The sequence below is a fragment of the Sorex fumeus genome, unplaced genomic scaffold, assembly GCF_029834395.1.
Source record: "Sorex fumeus unplaced genomic scaffold, SorFum_2.1 ptg000265l, whole genome shotgun sequence".
Taxonomy (NCBI): Eukaryota; Metazoa; Chordata; class Mammalia; order Eulipotyphla; family Soricidae; genus Sorex; species Sorex fumeus.
Window position 1 is genome coordinate 24057879 of NW_026606322.1, and position 13188 is coordinate 24071066.

Here is a 13188-nt window from a genome sequence, read left to right on the forward strand (position 1 = left end):
AGGGCAAGCTAGGAGTAAGCCCAAGTGCAGCTGGGTGTAGCTCAACCCCACTCACCCCTCCAAAAAGAAAAACCTCCAGAACAGTTTCTGTTCTCTTACACTTTAAAAAGTGTATTCCTCCTCATATAAACCCGGACTTTATGTGTATTTATCATTATTTCTGCATAGTCATACTAATCTTTCAAGACTTATTTGAAATACTGCCTCTTCTAACAAACCTTACCTGATTTCTCCTTCCTCACAATATTTAACTTTTTTTTTTTACTGTGAACGTTAATATTTTTTCCTTAAATTTTTATTACTGAAACACCATGAGGTACAGTTGTAGACTTACAAATTTTTGTGCTTGGGTTTCAGTTATATGAACATTAATATTTTAATTGTACTTATGTTGTAAGTTTTAAGTGTGTGTTTTACAATTACTTACATTCTCGTCATCTAAACTTCTATTATCTTTTATGGATCAGTGGTAGCATGCCATGATTTTACTCCTATTTAATATCATCCACAAGTGGTTCAAATTTAAGTCATTTCTTATAAAAACTAGTTGAGGGCTAAGGTGATAGTAGAGTGGATAGGACGTTTGCCTTGCACGGGGCTGACCCGGGTTGGATTGCTGGCATCCTGTATGATTCCCCAAGCACCCACGAGTAATTCCTGAGTTCAGAGCCACGACTAACCCCTGAGCATCACTTGTGTGTGATCCCAAAAGCAAGAAAAAAATCTAGTTGAATTATATTGAATATATCATATTATAACTGAGGTATTTTACCCAGAATTTTTATTTCTATTGTTAAACATAGGGCGATAGGGCAGAGTATATAAAAAATGGTCAGACAATGGTCAGACTAGGGAGCTGGAGAGATAGTACAGAGTGTAGAATACTTGCCTGGCACTTGGCTGACCTGTATCTGGTCCTCCAAACACCACGAGGAGTGCTCTCTAAATGCAAAGCTAGGAGTAATCCCTGAGTACAGCTGGGTGTCACCCCAAACTTCACCCATCTTACCCCTCCAAATTGATAAGATTAGGGTCTTCTTTCAGGGGATTTATACTTGAATGAAAGAGACAGAAATATAAATGAAAATAAAAATTTACTTTACCTTTTTGGTAAACTGTAACAGTAGAAATGTGCAAGAAGGATGTGTGTGAAAATGAGTGTATATCTCTGGAGGAATCTCAGAAGACTTCCGAGAAAGACAACATATGTTTAAGACATAGCTGATGATCGAGCAGAGGGAGAATCTAATCTCAATAGAACATGATGTACTATTCCCTGATGTACTATTACAGCTACCTGTACATCACGTACAACCAAATCCAGCAAGTTCTAGGGACTTCACGTACATTGTAATACAGTTAAAATGACTAATTGAAAACAGGAGAATCTGGCTTATCATTAATAATGCATGTTTACTAGATTTCATATATTAATGATCTTGGCATACCTGGCGATTTTACAATTCTCTTTAAAGAATGTTCACATTTCAAAATCCCTCCTCTCATTTTAGATTTATGTTTAAATATTTATTTTTGGTGGCCAAAATTTTAAATAACTGTGTGATAATTGATTAGTCAGTGGAGGAAAACCTAACAAGTGTTCAACACAGTGGAGGTTTCGTAGTTGATACTAGGTTATTGCAGAGTTAGGTGGTCCTGTAATGGCAAGTAAGATTAATAAAACCAAACAAAAAACTTAAAATAAGTAAAGGAAAAATTATTTATTTTGGTTTATAGGCCACTCCTGGCATTTGTGCTCTTGGTAGAGCTTGGGGGACTCTATGTTGCCGAAGATCAGGTGCCAGGGATCAATCCCAGTCTCTTGCACGCAGAACATTCTTTCTAGCTCTTTGAGCTGTCTTTCCAGCCTTATAAAGAGTATCTTTACTCTTGCTTTTCTAGACACAGTTCCCACTAACTTTCTAGAGTGTATCATTCCATCATCTTCATATTAGATATTTATGTTTAAGAAAAAAGATATGACACTGTACATACATATCACAGTTTCTTTATCCATTCTTTGTTGATTGCATTTTGGTTGATGAGCATTTTGGTGATTCCATTCTTTGATTATTATAAACAATGCTGTTATGATAATGGGTAAGCAAATATCCTTTTAAATTAGTGTTTTTTTTAAAAATTCTTTCAAGAAATAAATGCTTATAAATGGCATTGCTAGACCATAGGTTCTTCCAGTCTTAGTTTTTTGGGTTTTTTTTGTAGTTATGGGAATCAGTCCCAGAACCTCATCCACGTAAGACAGCACTCTCCTGCTGAGTCACATCCCAACCCTCCATTATTAGTTTTGTTCCTTTTTGGATTGGGGGCCACGCCAGTGGTGCCACTGGTGCTGGGGACTACTTCTGGCTCCATGTTTGGGGATTGTTCCTGGCAGAGCTCAGGGGGCAGTTGCAGTCTGGGGATGAAAATCTGACCCAGAACATGACCTAAGTCCATTGGATTCTCTCTTTGTATCTCATTATTAGCTTTTGAAGGAACCTTTGAACTCATTTCCCAAAGGGTTGTACCAATCTACAGTCCCTCCAACAGTTTATTTCTCACCTTTATAAATACGTATTATTTCTACTTTCTGTTGTTAAGTTTTCTAACAAGTAAAAGTGATATTTCATTGTGATTTTGATTTGCATTTTGTAATGAGTGAAGATCATATTTTCATGTACTGTTGGCTTCTCTTTAGTCTTTTTTTTGAGGTCTGTTCAAGTCTTGTGTTTATTTTTTGATTGGTTCGCTGATTTTTTGTCATTGAGTTATTTACACATTTTGAAAATTAATCTCACATATGATGCTTTGTAACTTTGGAATTAAGAGAAGATTTCTAGGAATGTCAGCAAAAAGTCAAGCCCTGTTTTATGCTTTATTTTTCAAGCTCATAGCTACTTATGAAGTTATTTGTAGTCCACTGGACTTTATATCTTCTTTAAATATTCAGAAAGCATTAAGTTGATGATTTATAGATGATCATATTGAAAATTAAACATTTGTGTAGCATTCTGACACTTTAGTAAAACTTAATTCTCTTCAGGTAAAATCTTAGTTATACATACAAGGACTTGAGCACTGAAGTGTGAACTTTCAGTATATATTTGTGCTTTGAAAAAGAAAATTAAAAAGAATTGAGTAGTAACACATTTTGAGCAATATGCCAATTTATTTTTTGTTTTTTTAATTTTTTTTAGCTCACAACCAAGTATGTTAAGATTCCATTTCAAGGTAAGCTACTAATTAATTATTTCATAACCACATTTTATCTATAATTTGAGTAAAAAATAATCATTCAGCAAAAAATCTGAAATCTTTCTGCTACCAGTTTTCCGTACTTTTTTAGTATAGAACTGAAGTAAAATTAAATTCAAGAATTTATTTCAACTTAACTCCTCTTCAGAAGCAAATTTAAAAGCTGTACGATGTTCTTCTTTACTGGGTGGGTCCCAGCAGCCTCCACACCGAGCCTGCGCCATATTAAGGGTCCCACACCACAGCTTCTTTTCGACTTTCTGCTTGCTGCTTCACTATCCCAGGTGAGGCTTGTCTATGGCTGATATCACCACACCTATTCCAGAAGGCAGAACCCTCCCCTATCCCGTAGATCCAAGACACAGTATACTCCAAATGACAACATCCAATGATAGAGACAGAATATTGAATGCAGCAAGATCAAAAAAGGAACTCAGAAGTATCTAGAAGATGTGCAGTTGACATATCAGATGAGACTTTACAAGCCAGAAGAATATGAAAGGATATAGTGCTAAAACTTAGCTAAATGGACGTCTCACCAAGAGTGCTCTATCCAGCTGGATTATTCTTCAGATTTGAAGGAATTACAAAGAGCTTCATAGGCAGGCAACAGACAGTTTAGGGAATTCATAGCCTTGAAACCAGTTTTGCAATAAGTTTCAAAAGAGCTCCTTTTTAAAGGACAGGAGAGGCTTTTCTTGCTCCTTTATCAAAGATCAAGTGATCATATATTTGAGAGTCTGTGTGAGAATATTCAACTCTATTTCATTGGTCTGCGGGTTTATTTCTATTCCAATGCCATGCTATTTTAATTACTACTGCTTTTGTAGTATGGTTTGAAGGTGGGGAAGATGATGCCTCCCATCTACTTTCAGACCTCTGTCTTAACACCAAGCACAAAAGTCAGAACAAAGAGGATTAAAGACCTCTGTATCAGTATCTTCCATCCGGGTACATGTAAGAAAATGTAGGCAGAGCCCTGCAGGATATTGAAGCTGAAGGCATCTTTAAGGATGAAACACCACTGACCAAGCAAGTGACCAAGCAAGTTTAAGTAAATAAGTAAATAGATAAGTAAATGGGACTACATTCAACTAAGAAGCTTCTGTACCTCAGAAAAGTGACCAAAATACAGAGAGAGCCCATAGACTGGGAAAAATTATTTACTCAATACCCATCAGATAGGGGCTTAATATCCAGGATATATAAGACACTGGTAAAAAATTACAAGAAAAAACCTCTAAACTCATCAAAAAATGGGAGAAGAAATGAACAGAAAATTCTTCAAAAGAGAAATATAAATGGCCAGACGGCACATGAAAAAATGCTCTACATCGATAATTATCAGGGAGATGCAAATTAAAACAACAGTGAGATATCATTTTATACCATAGAAACTGGCACACATCAAAAAGAACAAGAACAACCAGTGCTGGTGCAGATATGGGGAGAAAGGTACTCTCATTCATTATTGGTGGGAATGCTGACTGGTCCAGCTTTGAAAAACACAATTTGGAAATTCCTCAGAAAACTAGAAATTGAGCTTCCATATGACTCAGCAATACCACTTCTGGGAATATATTCTGAGGGTGCAAAAAGGCACATTTTTAGAAATGACATCTACACTTGTATGTTTATTGCAGCATTGTTCATAATAGCCAGAATCTAGAAACAGCCCGAGTGCTCAAGAACAGATGACTGGTTAAAGAAACTTTGGTACATCTACACAATGGAATACTATGAATACTATGAAGCTGTTAAGAAAGATGAAGTCATAAAATTTGCTTTTAAGTGGATGGACATTGAAATAAATGAGAAAGAGAGGGACAGACATACAGAAAGAGAAGGACAGACATAGAATGATTGCACTAATTTGTGGAATATAAAATAACATAATATCAAGACTAACATCCAAGGGGAGTAGAGACAAGGACCAGGTTTGGAAGCCTGCCTCATGTGTTGGGGGAAGAAGGTAGTTGGGATAGAGAAGACATCACTAAGTCAATGATTGTTGGAAGGATTGCTCAGGATGGGATATGTGTGCTAAAAGTAGACAAAGGACCAAACATGATGGCCTCTCAGTATCTGTATTGCAAACCATGATGCCCCAAAGTAGAGAGAGAGAATACGAAGGAAGGTGCATGCCACAGAGGCAGGGGGTGGGGGTGGTGGTGGGAGGAATAATGGAGACATTGGTGTTAGAAAATGCACATGGGTGGAGGGATGGGTGTTTGATTATTGTATGACTGAAACTTAGTCATTAAAGCTTTGTAACTGTATCTCACAGTTATTCAATTAAAAAAAAAGGACAGGATAAACTTCCCGTTACGTGGCATTGAATATGGCACTCACTAATGGTGCATACGGTTGTCCTTTTCTAGATTAAGAAAGGCTAAAGACATATATCAATTAATCATCCTCAGTTGACTTTTGTTTCTTGATATTTGCCACTTCTCTAAGTTTTACTGGACCAAGTGATATGAAATGAATTTGTTATATGCCTGCCAAGGGGACAGGCGGAGGGTTGTGGGAGGGAACTTGGGGATATTGGTGGAGGGAAGGCCACATTGGTGAATTGGTGTGGGATTGGTGATAGAACATTGTGTGCCTGAAACAACTGTTACAACTATTTGTAATGATTTACAACTATTTGTAATTCACGGTGTCTCAATAAACATTCCTGAAAAATTAAAAGACTTTTAAGATGTTTTACAGCCTGATTATAGTTTTTCATTGTTTTTAATGATTTCCAGTTAATACTAATGGACTAATTGTAGAGGTGGTGAGGGAAGGGCTGTTTTACAAATGAAGTTTTAGCAACAATAAGGTTTTTGGCATATAAAAATGTAAATAGGAACTGTAAGGAAGGAATCATAAAGGAAAAGTTTAAATGTTGGGGCTGGTAGATAAAAATGCTATTTATCACATATCTTCTTCATTTGAACAGTGGAAGTTTCAGATTCTTTAACTAAAAGGCCAGGGGGCTGGAGCAATAGCACAGAGGGTAAGGTGTTTGCCTTGCACATCGCTGATCTGGGTTCGATTCCCAGTATCCCATATGGTCCCCCAAGTACCATCAGGAGTAATTCCTGAGTGCATGAGCCAGGAGTAACCCCTGAGCATCGCCAGGTGTGATCCAAAAAGGAAAAAAAGGTTAACTGTTACAAATATGTAAAAGTCTTTTTCATAGTAGGCTAAGATTAAAAGAGAATAAAAACCATTTCTCAACTGAAGAAGTCAAAGGACCTGGAAAATAAACTTGCAATTCACTCAGATTCCTATAATTCTTCCAGATCCATTGGTGTATTAGCAAATGTCATGTCTTTTCTTAAGGCCAAGTAGTATTCTTCAGCATCTTTATCCAAGTCATTGGATCTTGGGTTCTTGGCTTGTTCAGAGTTTGGTTATTGTAAATAGCGCTTCAGTGAATATAGGAGTGGAAATGTCTTTTCTGCATTGAGTGTTTGGATCCTTCGGTATATTCCCAGGAGTAGACTTGCTGAGTTGTATGGAAGTTCAATTCTTAGTTCTCTGAAGAATGACTATATTGTCTCCCAAAAAAGGTTGGAGTTGACATTTCCACCAGCAGCAAATGAGGGTTCCTTTTCTTTCGCATCCATACTAACACCAGCTGTTTTTGCTCTGTTAGATGAGTGCCAGTCTCTGTAGTGTGAGGTGATACCTTAGTGTTGTTTTGATTTGATTTTCCTAATGATTAGTGATGGGCTGGAGCTAGCACAGCGGGTAGGGCGTTTGTTTGCCTTGCAGGTGGCTGTCATGGCCAACCTGGGTTTGATTCCTCCTCTCCCTTGGAGAGCCCAGCAAGCTACCGAGAGTATCTCGCCTGCACAGCAAGGCCTGGCAAGCTACTCATGACGTATTCAGTATGCCAAAAACAATAACAAGTCTCACAATTTGTTGTGAGACTTTATTTGGTGCCCACTCGAGCAAATCCATGAACAATGGGAGGACAGTGCTATACAGTGTTATAATGATTAGTGATAATAGAGTACTTTTTCCATATGCCGTTTGGCCATTTATATTTCTTCTTTGAGAAAGTTTCTGTTCATCTCTTCTCCCCATTTTTTGATAGGGTTGGATTTCTTTCTTTCTTTCTTTTTTTTTTTTTTGCTTTTTGGGTCACACCCAGTGATCCTCAGGAGTTACTCTGGCTCTGACTCAGGAATTACTCCTGGCGGTGCTCAGGGGGCCATATTGGATGCCAGGGATCTAACCTGGGTTGTCTGCATGCAAGGCAAGTGCTCTATCCACTGTACTATCACTCCAGTCTCAGGGTGGGATTTTTTTTCTTGTAAAGTTGTACCGTGATTTATTTATCTTGAAGATTAACCCTTTATTGAATGAGTGTTGGGCAAATAATTTCTCCCAGTTTATGGGCTGTCTTTGTATTCTGGTCATTGTTTCCTTTGAAGTGCAGAGGCTTTTAATGTAGTAGCACTGTAGCACTGTCCTCCCGTTGTTCATCAATTTGCTCGAGTCGGCCCAGTAACGTCTCCATCGTGAGACTTGTTGTTAACTGTGTTTGGCATATGTAGTATCATTTGTTAATCATCTGCTTCCACTAGCTTGGTCAGTGGCATTGTATCTTTAAAGATGCCTTTAGTTTCAGTGTCATGGAGAATTCTGCTATTGTTTTCTTCTATGTACCTTATGGATTCAGACCTGATATTGAGGTCTTTAATCCATTTTGATTTGACTTTTGTGCATGGTGTTAGAAAGAGGTCTGAGTTTATTTATTTATTTATTTAGCATGTGGCTGACCTGTTTTCCCAGCATCACTTGTTGAAGAGGTATTTCCTTACTTAATAATTTTTTCTCCTTTATCAAAGATTAATTAACCATATGCCCGAGGATCTGTCTCTGGATTTTAAATTCAGATTGATATGAACATTGATATGAACATCTGTCTTTATTCATGCTGTTTTAATTACTACTTTGTAGTAGTCTAAAATTAGGGAAAGTGATACCTTTGATCTTTTTTTCTGAGGATTGCTTTGGCTATTTGAAGGTGGGGATGAGTGGGTGATTATGGTTATTGTTCCATTTGAATTTAAGACGTGTTTGATCAATTTCTTTGAAAAACATCATGGGTATCCTTATAGGGACTTCATTGAATGTGTATACTGTTTGGGGGGAATATTGCCATTTTGATGATGTTAATCTTCTCAATCCATGAGCAGAAAATATATAGAAATTCTGCATCATATTTTTTTCTTAGATATGATTAAAGTCATATATTATGAGAGACCAAATTCTTAAAATGATTATTTGCTAACTATTTGACCATTTCTAATTGTAATGTTATTTTGATTTACTCTAATACACTGCTTGAAGTGTACTAGCTAAGTTTAGTGATGTGAACTGGAAATATATTTTAAAGTGCATAGAATTCTTTCTGAAATATTTGAGGGGATTAAAGGAGTCATGTTATGTAAGCATAATATAGCTAATGGATTAATTTGTCTTTTATGTATTTCAGTGTCCCTAAATGAGGTTTTATTGTTAATAGATACTTCACATATAAAGAGATTTGGGTTATGGAAAAGTAAGAATGATGAGCACAGTAGAAGGAGTCACGCTATCCTTTTCCTCTGGGTCTCTTCCGATTATCTTCAAGATATTGAGATACAGTTTGAAAATTCTACAGTAAACCAAAAATGTGAGTATAAAATAATTTTTAAATTTCAGGATAACTGAAAAGTACTGTGCATAATACAGTTTTCTTCTAGGATAATTTAAAGCAAGCACAGCCAAGTGTGGCCCCCAAACTAAATTAGTGAGTATAATTATTTCATTGAATTGAATTAAAAGGAATAGTATCACTTGATTTCTACAATAATTTTACTTAGGGGCTGGAGCAATAGCACAGCTGGTAGAGCATTTGCCTTGCACGTGGCCGACCCGGATTTGATTCCCAGCATCCCATATGGTCCCCTGAGCATTGCAGGAGTAATTCCTGAGTGCTAGAGCCAGGAGTAACCCCTTTCCACCACCAGATGTGACCTAAAGTCAAATTATTTTCTAAAATAAAATGATTTTCATATTTGTTTTCTTTTTTGTCAATTGCCATTTAGCTTTCTTTTCTGGGGGGCACAGAAATTGGGCCACACCTGACAGTTCTCAGGACTTATGCCTGGTTCTGTACTTATATTAGTGATCTTGGATGGGGGAGCATATGGGATGCTGGGGATTGAACCTGGTTCAGTTTTGTGCCTTATATGCTATACTATCTCACCAGTCCCTGGCTATCTTTTTAAAGGAATTTTTTACCCATGTTTCATACTGAACGTTGACTGAACTAACTAGTGACAAAGTTAAATAGTGAATAGAAAGTCTTTACATTTAATATATTTTCAGTTTCTGGAAAAAAATCAGTTTAGTTGCATGTCATCATTTATGTAGATTGAGTACTCCATGTACCCCCAAAACACTTATCTCTGTATAAGATATTTCTATTTTGAGGTATTTTCAACTGTCTTTAGCTTTCAGCTCCTAAGAGAATAGGGTTTAGAATTGAGTAAGATAGATTAGTAAGGTTTTTCTTACCTCTTTGATCTACCTTTCTCCATTTTCTTTTCTTTTTTAGGTTACCCTTTACAGTTTATTTAAACACTGTGGGTTACAAAGTAGTTCATGATGATTTTTTTTTTTTAGAGTTGCCCACATTTATTTATTATTTTTTTCTTTTAAATTTTTATTGCTGTTTAGGTTATGATAGTGTTAATATTTATGGTTTTTTTGTGCTTTTTTTTGTTTCTTTTTTTTTTTACAGTTGTAGATTTACAATTTTTTGTGCTTGGGTTTCGATTATACAATGATCAGATACCCATCCCTCCACCAGTGCCCATCTTCCACCGCCATGGATAATATCCCCCCACCCCATGATGATTTTTTTTACAGGCATCCAGTATTTCAACACCAACCCCATCACCATTATCACCTTCCCTTCACCATTGTCTCCAATTTTCCCACCCACCCCTAATATCTGCCCCATAGCAGGCCCCAAATAATTTAATTTATATTGCTTGTTACTAATAAACTGCTCACAGAATGATCAAAAGATATTTCCTTAGAAGAAAGTAAGAGTAAATTGTATCACACCATGGGGACATGTACGTCTTTGTATGAGGGATTACTAAGATTGTTACAAGTTAAGCCTTCCTGTGTCAATGTTTTTGTTATTGGAGATTGCTCGTCTACGTTATATCCCATCCACTCTTGTATGCTACTGCTGGATTATCAGTATTGTAGAGTTTGGATATGTCGAATGACCACAAATGCGGCTGCATACTCCAGGAAATCCAGAATATTTAATTGGGCAGTACAGCTGGAGTTGAATTTTTCACTGGCTGGCTTTGGGTATGTGCATGCATGACTGCCAGGGCTTCCAGAAGTACAGGGAAGTAGCGCATTCCTACTCCAAAAAAGCCCGGAGATTTCAGTCACAGGGACCTGAGTTCTCAGCAGGTTAATTTCTCTGTGAGGCTCAGGCCTGAAAGGATGGAATCCATCCAGAGGCATGGTGGTGACTTTGGAGTGTGTGAATGAGCAGCTTCTGGAGCTTTGTTTGGCACTACCCGGGGAAGTGCCCCAGGTGTCCCAGCCAGGAGTTGGAAATTTAAAATCTAATAAAAAATTTCATAAAATATCTGAGAAATTTTGCTGGTACTTGATTTCTTTTGAGATTTATTTATGAATCTCTGGGGCAAGGCCATTAGATGAGCTTATATGGCGACAGAGGTGGTTTGGCAGAGGTGGGTCATTTTCCTTTTTTTTGCAAAGATAGTAAATAAATTTAATATCTTTAATGTGAGTTATTTTCATGTTCCAATTCTAAATTATTTGAAAAAATAATGGTTAAATAACAAAAAAGTTGGGAGAAATTTTAAGAACTGTTTATAATCCTTGAAGAGAGGCAATACCTTTTGAGATAATTTGAAATCATCGGTGAAAAAAATTTTTGAAAGTTTTGGATTGGAAGACTATTTCTTCCTTAGTTATTAAATCATTCTCAGTCATGCTAGGGGACGACATCATGTAGTTTCCAGGATTAAATTCACATTTAAGTGCAAGCAAGACATTCTCTTCGTTTCTTTTTTTTTTTTTTTGCCCCTGAGGGGTTATGGAAAAATAATTTCTTTATTGTCATTCATTCATTTATTCATATATTCACTGACAAATGTTTACTAACACCTACTAAATGTCATAAACATATGGAGATGTAGTAGTAAGTACCCCACTATAGAGTTTCTTTTATGAGGTAGAAGGAGTCTAAAAGTTGTGTCTTGGTTCTAGATTCTATTATTTATTTATTATTTTGGTTTTTGTTGGGGCCACACTGGACTGTACTCGGGGCTTCCTCCTGCCTCTGAACTCGGGTCATTGCTAGTGAGGCTGGGGGTACTGTGTGCAAGTGTTGGGGTCATAGTCGAATCAAGTGAGTTCAGGGTCCTGGTTCTAGATTTTGATAGCCTGTTTGGGTTTATAAAATAAAATAGAAAATATTTTGTGGGTTATAAACTTACCTATTATTAAATTATTTTAATTATAATTTCTTTAAAAAATACCATTACTGAAAATTGTTTTCTTTTATCTTTCATAGCAAGATCCAACGAATTTATTTTCCTTGAACTACACAATCCTATTTCTCAAAGAGAAGAATTAAAGCTGAAGGATATTATGACAGAAATAAGTACAGCCAATGGAGACTTAGAACTTCTTTATCCATTGTCCTGGGTTCAGGCACTTCCTTTATTTCAGACCCTTTCTTCAAAAGAAAGTTCTTTTATACATTATTACTGTGCTTCGACTTATTCTATCCCTGTTTCTACTGCTGCTACTGCTGAAGAAATGAAGATGAAATCATTGTATCAGGTTAGCATCAGTTTATCTAATTGGCCAAAGGAAAGGAGGAACGTCAACTTAATTCTTTCATTGAAAGTTAAGCAATTTCAAAGTGTTATTTTTTTATATTTCAAAGGTCACAGAAGCCATTCCAAAGAACTTCCACTGCTAAATCTAGAACATTTTGATCAATAAAAATTAGTAATGGTAGCTTTAATTTTACGAGAGAACATAAATATACCCATGAATCTGTTTTGACATAAATAGGTAAATGAATGAATCAGTAAAAATAGTGGTAGATAGGGTCAATCCTTTCTTAGAAAAGTGTTCCACTTAATAAATGTAAAAATAATAAATAAAAAACCATCACTAAACTCATAGTTGTGGTTGTTGCAGGCAATGCCCACAGAGAGATGCTAAATTTAATGGTGAAAGCTTAAGGAGAAATAGAATATGCTCATAACATTAAAGTTTCTTGCCCCAGATATTTTTTAATTATAAAATGTAAGTAGTAATTTTACACTGGATAAACGTGACAGACATCTCCTTACCGTGATCACATTTAACATCACATGTGATGGATAGACATATTGACTAATGTACACTGTCACATCATACATCTAAAAAGGGGACATCACTTATGGGATACTTTTGGCCTTATTTTATATTCTCAACCAAATCCTGAGAAAAGTCAAACCAACTCTGTTGAGAAATAATTGACCAATACGCTTAAAAAATATCAGATCATAAAGGGTACAGAAAGACAGGCATTGTGGAATCCTGAAACAGAAAAATACGTACTAGTGGATAAACAAGTGAAATCAGAATAATGTGTGAAAAGTATGAGTAACAATGTTATCCTAGTACCTAAATAAAAATGGTTTTTTTTAAAAAAAAAAATGAAGTGTGTGGTTTAGAGGTTAGGTAAGATGTTAATATTAAAGGAATTGGATAAAACATATTTTTCTTTTATAAAATTTCTTAAGTTTAAAACGATCAGAAAATAGCTTTTTAATAGCTTTCCATGTTTGGGGCTGGGGATAATGTAGGGGTTAAGGTGCTTGCCGT

At 36.2% G+C, this 13188-nt stretch overlaps 1 protein-coding gene across 3 annotated transcripts in view; it reads left to right on the forward strand.

Moving 5' to 3' along the window:
- SENP7 (SUMO specific peptidase 7) overlaps positions 1-13188 on the forward strand; it is a 117595-nt gene that overhangs the window by 74390 nt on the left and 30017 nt on the right. For 2 of the 3 annotated variants that reach the window (XM_056109230.1, XM_056109231.1), the window contains exons 12-14: positions 3198-3231; positions 8756-8935; positions 11879-12150. In XM_056109230.1, coding sequence (XP_055965205.1) covers positions 3198-3231; positions 8756-8935; positions 11879-12150 — 486 coding nt within the window. The remainder of the gene's footprint in view (positions 1-3197; positions 3232-8755; positions 8936-11878; positions 12151-13188) is intronic. The other variant, XM_056109232.1, reaches the window with a different exon arrangement.